This window comes from Pseudophryne corroboree, chromosome 9, assembly GCF_028390025.1.
Source record: "Pseudophryne corroboree isolate aPseCor3 chromosome 9, aPseCor3.hap2, whole genome shotgun sequence".
NCBI lineage: Eukaryota > Metazoa > Chordata > Amphibia > Anura > Myobatrachidae > Pseudophryne > Pseudophryne corroboree.
Genome location: NC_086452.1, coordinates 91311 through 109390, shown reverse-complemented (window position 1 = coordinate 109390; position 18080 = coordinate 91311). Strand labels below are relative to the sequence as shown.

Below are 18080 nucleotides of genomic sequence, written 5' to 3'. Positions count from 1 at the left end.
GCCTTTTACTGCAGGTGACCTGCACGTGGTAGTGAGGGAGCTCTTCTAGAGAGGTCCGACACCCACAGCTGCTTCAGCAGCTTTCCAATCCCAGACCCTCGCCTTCTTGGAAGGGGGAAAGGGATTCCAAAAAAAAATAATCAAAAATTCAGTAATTGTGGATCAACTTCCACAAGCCTAGTCTCGGTGAGCACCGAAAAAACACTGAGGTACTCTGGGATATGGAGGGGAGGTATAGTCAAAGTTTAACTATTCAGTGCCTAGTTCCTGTGGAACCGTCCATATCCCTAGAGTACTCCAGTGACCCCTAGTGGATGAAAAAGAAAACTGCTGAGCCAGTGTAGTCCGCGGCGGGCACCGCAGCTTGTGACATACCACCAAACCGCAGCGGGGACCCCGGTGTGAACACTCACCGCACCCGTGATCTCCGGCATCTGTTAGAGGGCGGCGGCTAGCTCCTGGCGTGCACACAAATACTGACTATGACTGATCAGCACCTCAGGAGCTCAGTGTCCTGTCAGCCGGGATTACGACCCATTAACCCTCAGGAGGTTGGTTCGCCCCCCCCCCCCCCCCCCCGCTCTCTCTAAGTCCCACGAAGCAGGTAGTCTGTCTGCCAACCAGGACTACCTGAAAATAAAGAACTAAATTAAAAAATAAAGGAAACTCTCTGGAGCTCCAGAGAATGCACCCGGCTCCTTGGGCACATTTTTCTTAACTGAGTCTGGTAGGAGGGGCATAGAGGGGAGGAGCCAGCCCACATACATACACACACTAAAGGTTTTAAAGTGCCAGGCTCCAGTGGACCCCATCTATACCCCATGGTACTAAGGCAGTTCCCCAGTATCCACTAGGACGTAAGAGAAAATAAAAATCACACACGTCTCAAATAAACAGACCACTTTATTGCAACGTGTGTTTATTATAGAAAGCATGGTATAATAAAGCAAATACTTCCAAAGATGTTGTCAGGAAGTGATGCCTATCACATGAGCCCGTATTGGCAGAGTTACTAGTTACACAAATCATGAGCCACAGTATTGTTGCAGTTTAGTTTAGAACAGTAGCAAAGCAGGAACGAGTCCTGGGGCGTTACAATCAGGACACATGAATCCCCTTAGACTGGTCTAGACTGCAATACTACACCAGTACCTGGACCTTTCTGCATAAATTAACATTTCCACAATATGGTGCACCAAACAACCTATTTATTATAGACATGCTTGCAGTTTGTTATTATGCACTTGCTACCCCTTCCTATGACATTGGACTTCTATGAATATGGGAAAAGGAGGAGGGGGCGGGGGGGGGGGGGTGAACTTATTCAGCAAGTAGTATAGTATCTGCTACTGCAGACAATGTACGAGAGGAAAATCCTCTATGCACCATGTAGCTAATTTTAGATAATAAATGGGTGACAAGTCATCAGTGGTGATAGATTAAGGGGGAATTCAGCAGAAAAAGGAAAGATAAAATAAACAATATACCTCTAACCTGCGCTCATCCTATTCTGCATGTCCCCTGAGCAATCTGAAAGCTCCAACATACAAGCTTTCAAAAAATCTACCCGAAAAAGGAGCGGAACTGCTGTTGTGGGCAGATAGAATGATTATGTGGATTGCAAAGGCACCGGCAAAGAGGAAATCCCAGGGTAACATGTCTAATCCATTTACACGCATAATGAAATATTTCATTTGGTATGAACTTAAAGTGCAGCATAGTCAAGTCACTAGGAAAAAGCAGCGTAAATGCAGCAGCCTGCGGGATTAGGAAAGTGTCGCTATTTCAGCAGTTTAGCTGCGAGTTTAGTACTGCGCTAAATCTCCAGAATCCCACAAGCCACTACACGTAGCTATGTCTCAGTGAGGTTCTGATGATAAATGGCTGCCACTAGTGTGTAATGTCTTACTTTTCACATCAGTAGTCACAAAATGAGTAAATGCACTAAACTGAAATCCCAGACAAAGCTAAACAGGGTGAAAAAAATAAAATAGAAAAAATAAATAAAAGTAAAATGCGTCCATTTCTGAAGCAATGCAGGCTCTTCATGCAAACACGTCCATCCACATCCAGGCTGTATCTGCACCTTATCCCCTTCTCTAAAGTGCCCTTTTACAAGGGTTTTTTTTATCCAGAAAACAAATTGAGGGATTTTTTTTTTAACTAAGTGTTTTTAAGTTTAAAGTATTTATTTTTTTACAGAAGGGATAGGGCCAACAAAAATATAAAGCATTACTGGAGTATTCTGTGTAGAGCAGGCAAAATGAAAGATGGAGAATAATTTTTTGTCCAAAAGGCAAGTCCTGGGAGGGAAGTGCAAAATGCAAAATGAACAGCAAGAAAAACGCTGCTGTAGCACTGGTAAAATACAAAATCTTTATATTCTGGAACTATTAACATGTGATGTTTCATGGTAAAACTTGGGAACCACACAGATGATTTTTTTTTGCTAAAATCAAGTCCATGTCATCTTCCAAGAGTTTACAATATGTAATCTCAATTTGCTTCATTTTTCGATGCTTCATCAAAGTTCTCTACAAGTTCTGCGGATGGAAAAAATAAGATTTTACTTACCGATAAATCTATTTCTCGGAGTCCGTAGTGGATGCTGGGGTTCCTGAAAGGACCATGGGGAATAGCGGCTCCGCAGGAGACAGGGCACAAAAAGTAAAGCTTTTTCAGATCAGGTGGTGTGCACTGGCTCCTCCCCCTATGACCCTCCTCCAGACTCCAGTTAGGTACTGTGCCCGGACGAGCGTACACAATAAGGGAGGATTTTGAATCCCGGGTAAGACTCATACCAGCCACACCAATCACACCGTACAACCTGTGATCTAAACCCAGTTAACAGTATGATAACAGCGGAGCCTCTGAAAGATGGCTTCCTTCAACAATAACCCGAATTAGTTAACAATAACTATGTACAATTTATGCAGATAATCCGCACTTGGGATGGGCGCCCAGCATCCACTACGGACTCCGAGAAATAGATTTATCGGTAAGTAAAATCTTATTTTCTCTATCGTCCTAGTGGATGCTGGGGTTCCTGAAAGGACCATGGGGATTATACCAAAGCTCCCAAACGGGCGGGAGAGTGCGGATGACTCTGCAGCACCGAATGAGAGAACTCCAGGTCCTCCTTAGCCAGAGTATCAAATTTGTAAAATTTTACAAACGTGTTTTCCCCTGACCACGTAGCTGCTCGGCAAAGTTGTAATGCCGAGACCCCTCGGGCAGCCGCCCAAGATGAGCCCACCTTCCTTGTGGAGTGGGCCTTTACAGATTTAGGCTGTGGCAGGCCTGCCACAGAATGTGCAAGTTGGATTGTGCTACAGATCCAACGAGCAATCGTCTGCTTAGAAGCAGGGGCACCCAACTTGTTGGGTGCATATAGTATCAACAGCGAGTCAGATTTTCTGACTTCAGCCGTCCTTGAAATGTATATTTTTAAGGCTCTGACAACGTCCAACAACTTGGAGTCCTCCAAGTCGCCAGTGGCCGCAGGCACCACAATAGGTTGGTTCAGGTGAAACGCTGATACCACCTTAGGGAGAAAATGCGGACGAGTCCTCAGTTCTGCCCTATCCGAATGGAAGATTAGATAAGGGCTTTTATAAGATAAAGCCGCCAATTCAGATACTTTCCTGGCGGAAGCCAGGGCCAGTAACATAGTCACTTTCCATGTGAGATATTTAAAATCCACCTTATTCAATGGTTCAAACCAATGGGATTTGAGGAAATCTAAAACTACATTTAGATCCCACGGTGCCACCGGAGGCCCACAGGAGGCTGTATATGCAGTACTCCTTTAACAAAAGTCTGTACCTCAGGAACTGAGGCCAATTCTTTTTGGAAGAATATTGACAGGGCCGAAATTTGAACCTTAATAGATCTCAATTTGAGACCCATAGACAATCCTGATCGTAGGAAATGTAGGAAACGACCCAGTTGAAATTCCTCCGTCGGAACACTCCGATCCTCGCACCACGCGACATATTTTCGCCAAATGCGGTGATAATGTTTCGCGGTGACTTCCTTCCTTGCCTTAATCAAGGTAGGAATGACTTCTTCTGGAATGCCTTTCCCTTTTAGGATCTGGCGTTCAACCGCCATGCCGTCAAACGCAGCCGCGGTAAGTCTTGAAAGAGACAGGGACCCTGTTGTAGCAGGTCCCTTCTCAGAAGTAGAGGGCACGGGTCGTCCGTGACCAACTCTTGAAGTTCCGGGTACCAAGTCCTTCTTGGCCAATCCGGAGCCACTAGTATTGTTCTTACTCCTCTTCACCGTATAATCTTCAATACCGTTGGTATGAGAGGCAGAGGAGGAAACACATATACTGATTTGTACACCCAAGGTGTTACCAGTGCGTCCACAGCTATTGCCTGTGGATCTCTTGACCTGGCGCAATACTTGTCCAGTTTCTTGTTGAGGCGAGACGCCATCATGTCTACCATTGGTCTTTCCCAACAGTTTATTAGCATGTGGAAGACTTCTGGATGAAGACCCCCCTCTCCCGGGTGAATATCGTGTCTGCTGAGGAAGTCTGCTTCCCAGTTGTCCACGCCCGGGAAGAACACTGCTGACAGTGCTATTACGTGATTCTCCGCCCAGCGAAGAATCTTGGCAGCTTCTGCCATTGCACTCCTGCTTCTTGTGCCGCCCTGTCTGTTTACATGGGCGACCGCCGTGATGTTGTCCGACTGAATCAACACCGGTTTTCCTTGCAGGAGTGGTTCCGCCTGGCTTAGAGCATTTTAGATTGCTCTTAGTACCAGAATGTTTATGTGAAGAGACTTTTCCAGGTTCGTCCATACCCCCTGGAAGTTTCTTCCTTGTGTGACTGCTCCCCAACCTCTCAGGCTGGCGTCCGTGGTCACCAGGATCAAATCCTGTATGCCGAATCCGCGGCCCTCCAATAGATGAGCCTTTTGCAACCACCACAGAAGATATACCCTTGTCCTTGGCGACAGGGTTATTCGCAGGTGCATCTGAGGATGCGACCCTGACCATTTGTCCAACAGATCCCTTTGGAAAATTCTTGCATGGAATCTGCCGAATGGAATTGCTTCGTAAAAAGCCACCATTTTTCCCAGGACTCTTGTGCATTGATGTACAGACACCTTTCCTGGTTTTAGGAGGTTCCTGACAGGTCGGATAACTCCTTGGCTTTTTCCTCGGGAAGAAAAACCTTTTTCTGAACCGTGTCCAGAATCATCCCTAGGAACAGCAGACGTATCGTCGGAAAACAGCTGCGATTCTTGGAATATTTAGAATCCAGTCGTGCCGTCGAAGAACTACTTTAGATAGTGCTCTTCCGACCTCCAACTGTTCTCTGGAACTTGCCCTTTTTAGGTCGTGCAAGTAAGGGATAATTTAGATGCCTTTTTTCTTTGAAGAAACATCTTTTCGGCCATTACCTTGGTAAAAAGGCCCGGGGTGCCGTGGATAATTCAAACGGCATCGTCTGAAACTGATATTGACAGTTCTGTACCACGAACCAGAGGTACCCTTGATGAGAAGGACAAAATTTGGACATGGAGGTAATCCTTGATGTCCAGGGACACCATATAGTCCCCTTTTTTCCGGTTCGCTATCACTGCTCTGAGTGACTTTATCTCGATTTGAACCTTTTATGTAAGTGTTCAAAACATTTTAGATTTAGACTATGTGTCACCAAGCCGTCTGGCTTCAGTACCACAATATAGTGTGGAAAAATAATACCCTTTTCCTTGTCGTAGGAGGGGTACTTTGATTATCACCTGCTGGATATACAGCTTGTGAATTGTTTCCAATGCTGCCTCCCTGTCGGAGGGAGCCGTTGGTAAAGCAGACTTCAGGAACCTGCGAGGAGAAGATGTCTCGACTCTCCAATCTTTACCCCTGGGATAATACTCGTACGATCTAGGGGTCAACTTGCGAGTGATCCCACTGCGCCCTGAGACTCTTGAGACTACCCCCCCACCTTGAGTCCGCTTGCACGGCCCCAGCGTCATGCTGAGGACTTGGCAGACGCGGTGGAGGGCTTCTTTTCCTGGGAAAGGGCTGCCTGCTGCAGTCTACTTCCCTTACCTCTATGTCTGGGCAGATATGACTGGCCTTTTGCCTGCATGCCCTCATGGGAAAGGAAAGATTGAGGCTGAAAAGACGGTGTCTTTTTTAGCTGAGATGTAACTTGGGGTAAAAAAAAAAAGGTTGGATTTCCCAGCTGTTGCTGTGGTCCCCAGGTCCGATGGACCGACCCCCAAATAACTCCTTCCCTTTATACAGCAATACTTCCATCTGCCGTATGGGATCTGTATCACCTGACCACTGTCGTGTCCCTTCTGGGAGATATGGACAACGCACTTATCTTGATGCCAGAGAGCAAATATCCCTCTGTGCATCTCACATACATATATATAGAATGCATCCTATTAAATGCTCTACATGAATAAAATATTTTCAGTCAGGGAATCCGACCAAGCCAACCCAGCACTGCATCTCCAGGCTGATGGCGATCGCTGGTCGCAGTATAACCACCGTATGTGTGTATATACTTTTTAGGATATTTTTCCAGCTTCCTATCAGCTGGCTCCTTGAGGGCGGCCGTATCTGGAGACGGTAACGCCACTTGATAAGCGTGTGAGCGCCTTATCACCCTAAGGGGTGTTTCCCAACGTACCCTAATTTCTGGCGGGAAAGGGTATAACGCCAATATTTGCTATCGGGGTAACCCTACGCATCATCACACACTTCATTTTATTTTATCTGATTCAGGAAAAACTACAGGTAGTTTTTTCACTCCCACATAATACCCTTTCTTGTGGTACTTGTAGTATCAGAAACACGTAACACCTCCTTCATTGCCCTTAACGTGTGGCCCTAATGAGAAATACGTTTGTTTATTCACCGTCGACACTGTATTCAGTGTCCGTGTCTGTGTCTGTGTCGACCGACTGAGGTAAATGGGCGTTTTTAAAACCCCTGACGGTGTTTCTGAGACGCCTGGACCGGTCCTAATAGATTGTCGGCCGTCTCATGTCGTCAACCGACCTTGCAGCGTGTTGACATTCTCACGTAATTCTCTAAATAAGCCATCCATTCCGGTGTCGACTCCCTAGAGAGTGACATCACCATTACAGGCAATTTCTCCGCCTCCTCACCAACATCGTCCTCATACATGTCGACACACACGTACCGACACACAGCACACACACCGGGAATGCTCTGACAGAGGACAGGACCCACTAGCCCTTTGGGGAGACAGAGGGAGAGTCTGCCAGCACACACCAAAAACGCTATAATTATATAGGGACAACCTTATATAAGTGTTTCTCCCTTATAGCATCTTTTATATATATACAATATCGCCAAAATCAGTGCCCCCCCTCTCTGTTTTAACCCTGTTTCTGTAGTGCAGTGCAGGGGAGAGCCTGGGAGCCTTCTCTCCAGCTTTTCTGTGAGAGAAAATGGCGCTGTGTGCTGAGGAGATAGGCCCCGCCCCTTTTTCGGCGGGCTCGTCTCCCGCTATTTTTGAAGTTAGGCAGGGGTTAAATATCTCCATATAGCCTCTGTGGGCTATATGTGAGGTATTTTTTGCCTCTAATAAGGTTTTTATTTGCCTCTCAGAGCGCCCCCCCCAGCGCTCTGCACCCTCAGTGACTGTTGTGTGAAGTGTGCTGAGAGGAAAATGGCGCACAGCTGCAGTGCTGTGCGCTACCTTTAGAAGACTGCAGGAGTCTTCAGCCGCCGATTCTGGACCTCTTCTGTCTTCAGCATCTGCAAGGGGGCCGGCGGCGCGGCTCCGGTGACCATCCAGGCTGTACCTGTGATCGTCCCTCTGGAGCTTGATGTCCAGTAGCCAAGAAGCCAATCCATCCTGCACGCAGGTGAGTTGACTCCTTCTCCCCTCAGTCCCTCGCTGCAGTGATCCTGTTGCCAGCAGGAATCACTGTAACATAAAAAACCTAGCTAAACTTTCTCTAAGCAGCTCTTTAGGAGAGCCACCTAGATTGCACCCTTCTCGGCCGGGCACAAAAATCTAACAGGAGTCTGGAGGAGGGTCATAGGGGGAGGAGCCAGTGCACACCACCTGATCTGAAAAAGCTTTACTTTTTGTGCCCTGTCTCCTGCGGAGCCGCTATTCCCCATGGTCCTTTCAGGAACCCCAGCATCCACTAGGACGATAGAGAAAAAGATTTTTTAGGTCTGACGAATAAAAAACAAAAACACATCCACACGGCACCACAGATTAAGGGCGGGATGTATTAGAATACACTGTGCCCCTCGCAGCGATGCTAAGCGCACATGTTCTATCATCATAATGCGGTATCAGAGGCCCCCACAATGTTGGTGGTGAGGGCTGCAGGGGTCGGCGGGGGTCTCCGTCCTCTCCCAGACATAGGAGGTGACGTGTGCAGGGAGTCCCCGGGCTCCTCCTCCTCCCCCCTGCAGCGGGAAGGACAAATGGCTGTGCTGTGGGGAAGGAGGTGGGTGAAGGCCGCACCAGTATCGTGGAGCCTCGCCAGGAGGCTTACTGGACGGAGGTATGTGGGGGCGCTCGTGGTGAGCTGCGTGGGGCGGAGGGGTGCGGTTAGAAGCCCATAGGTCTCTAGAGTATCGCCATCAGGGTAGAAAACCCGGCAGCCGGGGGTCAGTACATATGAAAACGGGGGTTTTACCAGGATTTTCCCCTTTAGTACATCCCGCCCTAACAAAACATAAGCACATTGTCCTTTTACCTTATTCTAGTGTAATCCGATGCCGGCATCCCGACCCCACCCAGGATGCTGACACTGGCATCCCGATTAGGGTCGTGATCCCGGCTGCTCTGACAGGTAAGCTGTGGGCAGGGGGGTAGGTAAGTGTACATCAGCACATTAGGGTAGGCTGCAGGAGGTGGTGGGGTTAGGTTAAGCCACCTCCGGTGGTACCTCAAGCTGAAGTATATAGCAATCAGACATTCACTCTTGTACGTTTGTTCTAAAGAGACTCAAGTAGTACTATTATAAACTGTATCCTTCAATGGAAATTATTTCACTTCTCAATGAGCCAGCCTATTACCTAACAGGTATCCTCCCCACAACCCATTATTGCACTATTCTAGCAAAACTGCAACTGGCTAATTGGCTTTGGTTGACATTTGTGTGTTAGACAGAGAATTTAAACCAAGTTCATCTACAACAGGGACTCTACACTAACACACAGTTGAAAATAGGATTTTAATTACCAACCGGTAAATCCTTTTCTCGTAGTCCGTAGGGGATATTGGAAATCCATTTAGTACCATGAGTATAGACTGGTCCACTAGGAGCCTTGGGCACTTTAAGAATTTTTAGTGTGCGCTGGCTCCTCCCCTATGCCCCTCCTACCAGACTCAGTCTAGGAAACTGTGTCCGAGGAGACGGACATACTTTGAGAGAAGTATAGATAAGGAAAGTGGTGAGATTATGAACCAGCACATACAACAAGAGGAAAGCCAAGCTAACCAAACTTGAAACATGAACAGCAACAGCTGAACAAACCAGCCCAGTATCCCCTACAGACTACGAGAAAAGGATTTACCGGTAGGTAATTAAAATCCTATTATCTCTTACGTTCTAGAGGATACTGGGAATCCATTTAGTACCACGGGGAAGTACCAAAGCTCCCAAACCGGGTGGGAGAGTGCTGAGGTTACTGCAGAACTGATTGACCAAACTGAAGGTCCTCAGAGGCCAAAGTATTGAACTTGTAGAACTTTGCAAACGTGTTCGAACCTGACCAAGTATATGCTCGGCAGAGCCGTAAAGCAGACACCCCGGGTAGCTGCCCAAGAAGAACCCACCGACCTAGTAGAGTGGGCCTGAACAGAATTTGGAACCAGCAATCCTGCCGTGGAATAAGCATGCTGAATAGTTAGCCTGATCCAGCGAGCAATTGTCTGCCTTGAATCAGTACACCCAACCTTATTGGGATCATAGAGAATGAACAGCGAGTCCGATTTCCTGTGAGGAGCTGTCCTCTTTACGTATAACCTCAAAGCCCTCACAACATCCAAAAACTTTGAAGTAGCAGAAGTGTCCGTAATCACAATAGGTTGGTTGATGTGAAATGCGGACACCACTTTAGGAAGAAATTGTTGACGAGTTCTGAGTTCAGCTCTGTCCTCATGGAAAATTAAGTAGGGACTCCTGTGAGACAACGCCCCTAGCTTCGACACACGTCTTGCTAAAGCAAAGGCCAACAGTGTGACAGTCTTCCACGTAAGGTCAACCTCCTGTAACTGTTCAAACTAGTCCGATTGGAGGAACTGCAGAACCAAATTGAGATCCCAAGGCGCCGTGGGGGGCACAAAGGGAGGCTGGATGTGCAGAACATCTTTCAAGAACGTCTGGACCTCAGGAAGAGAAGCCAATGGTTTCTGAAAGAAAATAGACAAGGCCGAAATCTGGACTTTAATTGAGCCTAGGCGTTAGGCCCACATCCACTCCAGACTGCAGAAAAAGCAGGAGACGCCCCAGATGAAATTCCACCACAGAATATTGTCTGCTCTCGCACCAAGAGACATACTTCTTCCATATACGGTGGTAATGTTTAGACGTTACCCCCTTCCTTGCTTGCATCATAGTCGGGATGACCTTGTCGGGAATCCCACTCCTGGCTAGAATCAGCCGTTCAACTTCTATACCATTAAACATAGCCGCAGTAAGTCTTGACAGACGAACGGGCCCTGTTGCAGAAGATCCTCGCCAAGAGATACAGGCATCCCGAGAAGATCCGTGAACCAGGCCCTTCGAGGCCTGTCCAGAGCAATGAGTATTGCTTGAACCTTTTCCCTTTTTATTCTTTTTAGAATTCTTGGAATCAGAGGAAGTGGAGGAAACGCGTACACCACCTGGTAGACCCACGGAGTTGTCAGAGCGTCTACCGCCACTGCCTGTGAGTCTCTCGACTTGGAACAATACCGCTTGAGCTTCTTGTTGAGTCGAGAGGCCATCATGTCAATCTGTGGATATCCCCACTGACGTGTCAACCATCTGAACACCTCCGGGTGGAGGCCGCACTCCACCGGGTGCAGGTCGTGTCTGCTTCCCAGTTGTCTACTCCCGGAATGAAGACCACAGACAACGCCACAACGTGTTTTTCCGTCTGCAGAAGGGAGTTGAAGACTGCCCTGAGTTCCAAGATGTTCACTGGAAGGATGACTTACCCGACTTGACCATCTTCCTAGAAACTGCACCCCCTGGGTGACTGCTCCCAAACTTCTGAGGCTTGCATTTGTGGTTAGCAGAACCCAATTCTGAATCCCGAACCTCCGACCCTCGACGAAGTGAGAGGTCTGTAGCCACCACAGAAGGGAGATTCTGGCTCTTAGCGACAGACAGATCCTCTGGTGCATGTGAAGATGTGATCCGGACCATTTGTCCAACAGATCCAGCTGGAAGGGCCTCGCATGAAACCTTCCGTACTGAAGTGCCTCATAAGAGGCCACCATTTTACCCAGATGGCGAATGCACAGAGATCCGGGTTGGCTTCAGGAGAGCTTGAACTATCGACTGGATTACCATTGCCTTTTCCAAGGGAAGGAGCACTCTCTGAGACTCTGTGTCCAGTATCATCCCCAGGAAAGGAAGCCTCTGCGTCTGTTCCATGTGAGATTTTGCTAAGTTCAGAATCCACCCGTGATCCAGGAGTAATCTGGTTGAGCGGCCAATGCTGTCAAACAACCGCTTCCTGGACGGTGCCTTTATCAGAAGATCGTCCAGGTACGTTATTATGTTCACTCCTTGTTTGCGGAGTAGAAACACTCTCGGTGCCATGGAGAGACCAAAAGGCAGGGCCTGGAACTGGTAGTCCTGCAGTGGAAACCGTAGATAAGCCTGATGAGGCGGCCAGATCGGAACGTGAAGGTACGCATCCTTGATATCCAGAGACACTAGGAATTACCCCTCCTCCAGGCCTGAGATCACCGCTCTCAGAGACTCCATCTTGAATTTGAACACTCTTAAGTACGGGTTCAACGACTTGAGGTTCAAAATCGGTCTTACTGAACCGTCCGGTTTCGGTACTACAAACAAGTTGGAATAATATCCCTTGTTTTGCAGATGAGGTGGAACTGAAACAATGACCCGAGTCTGTACCACTTTTTGAATGGCATACTGTAAGGTTATACTTTCCTCTTGTGAAACTGGTAAGCCCGATTTTAAGAATCTGTGGATGGGAGCACCTGAAACTCCAATCTGTAGCCCTGGAAATAAGATCTATGACCCAGGAATCCTGGCACGAACCTGTCCAGATGTGACTGAAAAATTTTAGTCGGGCTCCCACCCTTCAGTCTTCCAGGTATTGCGGTTCACCGTCATGCTGAAGGCTTTGAGGAAGCAGAGCTTGAGCTCTGTTCCTGCGAACTGGCAGTTGCTGGTTTGCATGGTTTACCTCTAGCGCCTCTGGTGGTTGTAGAAGAACCTCTGGTCTTGCCCTTAAACTTGGCATTCCGAAAGGACTGTAGATTAGGTCCCGAGTAGGCCTTCCTGGCTGGTGGAGCTGCAGAAGGAAGATACGTGGACTTACCCGTAGTAGCTTTGGAGATCCATTTGTCTAGTTCATCTCCAAATAAGGCCTCTCCTGTGAAGGGTAGGCCTTCCGCACCTTTCCTGGAGTCCTCGTCAGCAGTCCACTGGCGTAGCCATAAGCCTCTGCGTGCTGACACTGCCATAGCAGTGGTGCGTGCATTAAGCAAGCCTATTTCTTTTATGGCTTCCACCATAAAATTTGCAGAGTCCTGTATATGTTACAGGAGTAAAATAATCTCCCCCTGAGGCAAGGTACCTAAACCCTCAAGTAGGTTACCCGACCATTTGGCAATGGCCTTAGTAAATCCACCCACATGCTATAGTGGTCTCTGGGCCACCCCAGCTGCTGTATACAAAGATTTGAGTGTATTCTTAATTCTACGATCAGCCGTGTCTTTTAGGGATGCTGCACCCGGGACAGGCAATACAATTTTCCGTGACAGCCTGGATACTGATGCATCCACTATCGGTGGATTTTCCCATTTTTTCCTATCCTCAGGAGGAAAAGGAAAAAATCTTTTAGAGATTTAAAATTTCCTGTCAGGATTAACCCACCGTTCTTCAAACAGGGTATTTAGTTCCTTTGACACAGGAAATGTGGAAAAGGATTTCTTTTTTATATGAAAATAAGATTCCTCAGTCTCCTTTGTTACCTTATCAGGGATATGCAAAACTTCTCTGATAGCTTCTATGAAAGCCTCTATTCCCTGTGACAAAGTAGCCTCCCCCACCTCTGTGTCCACCTCCCCATCCTCCATGTCTGACCCCTCATCATCAGAGTCAGACTGCAGGATATGGGCGAAAGGACGTTTTTGCGGACAAACGGTAGGGGACTGAGATGCTGGTTTGGGTACTGAGTCTCCTTTCATAAATTCAGTCATCGATTGTCTTAAGTATTGCGTCTCTTTCTCATTGCGGGACAATTTAGTAGAAATATTGGAAAATATTCCCCTAATGGAATCCAGCCAAGCTGGCTCTGCCCCGCCAGCCTGGAAGGGTGCACTGCACTGAGTACACTGCAGTGAACCCCTGGAGAAGAGGAACACTGTGCCTTACATGAAACACACTGTGTGTCTGACATACTGTGACAGCACACACACACACACACACACACACACACACACACACACACACACACAGGAACAGGTTAAATGCACAATTAACCCACAAAGGGCCCTTCAAGAGAGAGACAGAGATAGTATGGAGCCAGCACACAGCGCCCTTAATGCTAATGCCAATCTTAGCCGGGTCACAGACTAAATACCCAGATTGGGGACTTAGTACACTAGTAAGCGCTCCTTCCCTGCTATGACCCCCTGGTACCGCTGAGGTAATCTGGAGTCTCTCCGGAGGAGCTGTGCATCCCTGTCAGTCAGCGTCTGTCTCCACTGCAGAGGGAAAATGGCGCTGGTGAGCTGCTGGATCCGCTCATAGTGAAGCCCGCTCTTTTGTATACCGGCTGAGGTGATTTTGTGCCTAAAATAGAGTCTGTCCCATTTTAAGTCTGTAATGCCAGTCTGGGTACTGTGTACACATATAGTGTACTGAGACTCCTTTCGCCCCCTCAGAAGCTGTGCGTCTCCGTACCCTCATGTCGCCATAATGGCCAGCGACCCGCTATCCGAGACACTGGCTTAATACTCACCACTCTTCTATCTTCTGGCTCTGTTAGGAGTGGAGGCGTGCTGCGGGAATGTACGCGCGCCATGGTGGGGCTTGCTAATAGTTCCCTCAGGAGCTAGTGTCCTGTCAGCGGGGAATGTGACCATTAATCCTTTGGGAGGTTGGCCCGTATCCCCCCCCTAAGTCCCACAAAGCAGGCAGTCTGGTGCCATCCAGCACTGCCTGAAAATAACAAACAGAAAAATAAAGCAGAAAACTCTCCAGGAGTCTGGTAGGAGGGTCATAGAGGGAGGAGCCAGCGCACACTATCAAATTCTTAAAGGGCCCAAGGCTCCTAGTGGGCCAATCTATACCCCATGGTACTAAATGGATTCCCAGTATCCTCAAGGACGCAAGAGAAAATTATATGCCAATTTTACTATAACTGTTATGTGCCACTTCCAACTGTGCCCATTTCAAAAACCAAAGTACAATGATTTCCCCTCCGAGAAGGGCTCTGCTGTGAATAAGGAAACTACAGCACAAGGTAATGTGTCAAACAATGCAAATCATGCTTTACAGTAACACCTTATTAGGGGTCCTATGTACTAATAATCCATATCACTGCAGATATTTTACTGACATATATCCCTACTATTTACTAAGTGTAACTCGCAAGGACAGCAGAGAACCACTGCCTGAGTTACTTCCCTGGAGAGTGACACGGAGCATGCAGTGGTTGCAAGCTGCAGGACGGGGGTCAGAAGCCCCTGCTATTACGCCTCTATGCACTTTACACTATCTGAAACAGGGGGAAACTTGTCAGAGTTTGGTCCATAGCAGCCAGATCAGTCCCCATTAGCATTCTGCAGAGATGTCTGTGTGCACATAGCAACAAGTCATACAATTATGTAGAAACTAGTTGCTACAAACAAAATAGGCCCCTAGGTGTTAAATCCACCTGTTCTAATAGTACAACAGACACCCACTTGCAAAACAACATTTGAGATGTTAATAGACCCACAAGTGTCAGGTTTCTGCCAAAACTGCAAATATATTGCCAGATACTCACCAGGGACATCATCATCCTCCTCTTCTATGTCCTCCGGTTTAGGCACCTTACTGTCCAATACTGAAAAACAAAACCGCAAGTGTATTAGCCACAATTCAGTTCTCTAAAGCCAAAGTGGAACAGGAAACCCTGAGATCATGGCCATGCCTAACGCCACATGGAATGCATACTGACAACAGCTGGCACAGTACAGATGTAGCTACTGGTGGCAGCACGGGAGCATACTGACAACAGCTGGCACAGTACAGATGTAGCTACTGGTGGCAGCACGGGAGCATACTGACAACAGCTGGCACAGTACAGATGTAGCTACTGGTGGCAGCACGGGAGCATACTGACAACAGCTGGAAAAGTACAGATGTAGCTGCTAATGGCAGCACGGGAGCATACTGACAACAGCTGGCAAAGTACAGACGTAGCTACAGGTGGCAGCACGGGAGCATACTGACAACAGCTGGCACAGTACAGATGTAGCTACTGGTGGCAGCACGGGAGCATACTGACAACAGCTGGAAAAGTACAGATGTAGCTGCTAATGGCAGCACGGGAGCATACTGACAACAGCTGGCAAAGTACAGACGTAGCTACAGGTGGCAGCACGGGAGCATACTGACAACAGCTGGCAAAGTACAGACGTAGCTACTGGTGGCAGCACGGGAGCATACTGACAACAGCTGGCAAAGTACAGACGTAGCTACAGGTGGCAGCACGGGAGCATACTGACAACAGCTGGCAAAGTACAGACGTAGCTACAGGTGGCAGCACGGGAGCATACTGACAACAGCTGGCAAAGTACAGGTGTAGCTACTGGTGGCAGCACGGGAGCATACTGACAACAGCTGGCAAAGTACAGACGTAGCTACTGGTGGCAGCACGGGAGCATACTGACAACAGCTGGCAAAGTACAGGTGTAGCTACTGGTGGCAGCACGGGAGCATACTGACAACAGCTGGCAAAGTACAGGTGTAGCTACTGGTGGCAGCACGGGAGCATACTGACAACAGCTGGCAAAGTACAGGTGTAGCTACTGGTGGCAGCACGGGAGCATACTGACAACAGCTGGCAAAGTACAGATGTAGCTACTGGTGGCAGCACGGGAGCATACTGACAACAGCTGGCAAAGTACAGGTGTAGCTACTGGTGGCAGCACGGGAGCATACTGACAACAGCTGGCAAAGTACAGATGTAGCTACTGGTGGCAGCACGGGAGCATACTGACAACAGCTGGCAAAGTACAGACGTAGCTACTGGTGGCAGCACGGGAGCATACTGACAACAGCTGGCAAAGTACAGATGTAGCTACTGGTGGCAGCACGGGAGCATACTGACAACAGCTGGCAAAGTACAGATGTAGCTACTGGTGGCAGCACGGGAGCATACTGACAACAGCTGGCAAAGTACAGACGTAGCTACTGGTGGCAGCACGGGAGCATACTGACAACAGCTGGCAAAGTACAGATGTAGCTACAGGTGGCAGCACGGGAGCATACTGACAACAGCTGGCACAGTACAGGTGTAGCTACTGGTGGCAGCACGGGAGCATACTGACAACAGCTGGCACAGTACAGATGTAGCTACTGGTGGCAGCACGGGAGCATACTGACAACAGCTGGCAAAGTACAGGTGTAGCTACTGGTGGCAGCACGGGAGCATACTGACAACAGCTGGCAAAGTACAGATGTAGCTACTGGTGGCAGCACGGGAGCATACTGACAACAGCTGGCAAAGTACAGATGTAGCTACTGGTGGCAGCACGGGAGCATACTGACAACAGCTGGCAAAGTACAGGTGTAGCTACTGGTGGCAGCACGGGAGCATACTGACAACAGCTGGCACAGTACAGATGTAGCTACTGGTGGCAGCACGGGAGCATACTGACAACAGCTGGCACAGTACAGGTGTAGCTACTGGTGGCAGCATACTGACAACAGCTGGCAAAGTACAGACGTAGCTACTGGTGGCAGCACGGGAGCATACTGACAACACCTGGCAAAGTACAGACGTAGCTACTGGTGGCAGCACGGGAGCATACTGACAACAGCTGGCAAAGTACAGATGTAGCTACTGGTGGCAGCACGGGAGCATACTGACAACAGCTGGCACAGTACAGATGTAGCTACTGGTGGCAGCATACTGACAACAGCTGGCAAAGTACAGACGTAGCTACTGGTGGCAGCACGGGAGCATACTGACAACAGCTGGCACAGTACAGATGTAGCTACTGGTGGCAGCATACTGACAACAGCTGGCAAAGTACAGACGTAGCTACTGGTGGCAGCACGGGAGCATACTGACAACACCTGGCAAAGTACAGACGTAGCTACTGGTGGCAGCACGGGAGCATACTGACAACAGCTGGCAAAGTACAGATGTAGCTACTGGTGGCAGCACGGGAGCATACTGACAACAGCTGGCAAAGTACAGGTGTAGCTACTGGTGGCAGCACGGGAGCATACTGACAACAGCTGGCAAAGTACAGACGTAGCTACAGGTGGCAGCACGGGAGCATACTGACAACAGCTGGCAAAGTACAGACGTAGCTACAGGTGGCAGCACGGGAGCATACTGACAACAGCTGGCAAAGTACAGACGTAGCTACAGGTGGCAGCACGGGAGCATACTGACAACAGCTGGCAAAGTACAGACGTAGCTACTGGTGGCAGCACGGGAGCATACTGACAACAGCTGGCAAAGTACAGGTGTAGCTACTGGTGGCAGCACGGGAGCATACTGACAACAGCTGGCAAAGTACAGGTGTAGCTACTGGTGGCAGCACGGGAGCATACTGACAACAGCTGGCACAGTACAGGTGTAGCTACTGGTGGCAGCACGGGAGCATACTGACAACAGCTGGCAAAGTACAGGTGTAGCTA

General features: G+C 48.6%; 1 protein-coding gene across 1 annotated transcript in view; it reads right to left on the bottom strand.

The window, feature by feature from the left end:
* Positions 1-902: 902 nt before the first annotated feature.
* The window catches only part of BTF3L4 (basic transcription factor 3 like 4), a 78316-nt gene continuing 61138 nt past the window's right edge, over positions 903-18080 (bottom strand). The window contains exons 4-5 of the mRNA XM_063938875.1: positions 15208-15267; positions 903-2543 (exon numbers count right to left, since the gene is read on the bottom strand). Coding sequence (XP_063794945.1) covers positions 2497-2543; positions 15208-15267 — 107 coding nt within the window. The 3' untranslated portion in view covers positions 903-2496. The remainder of the gene's footprint in view (positions 2544-15207; positions 15268-18080) is intronic.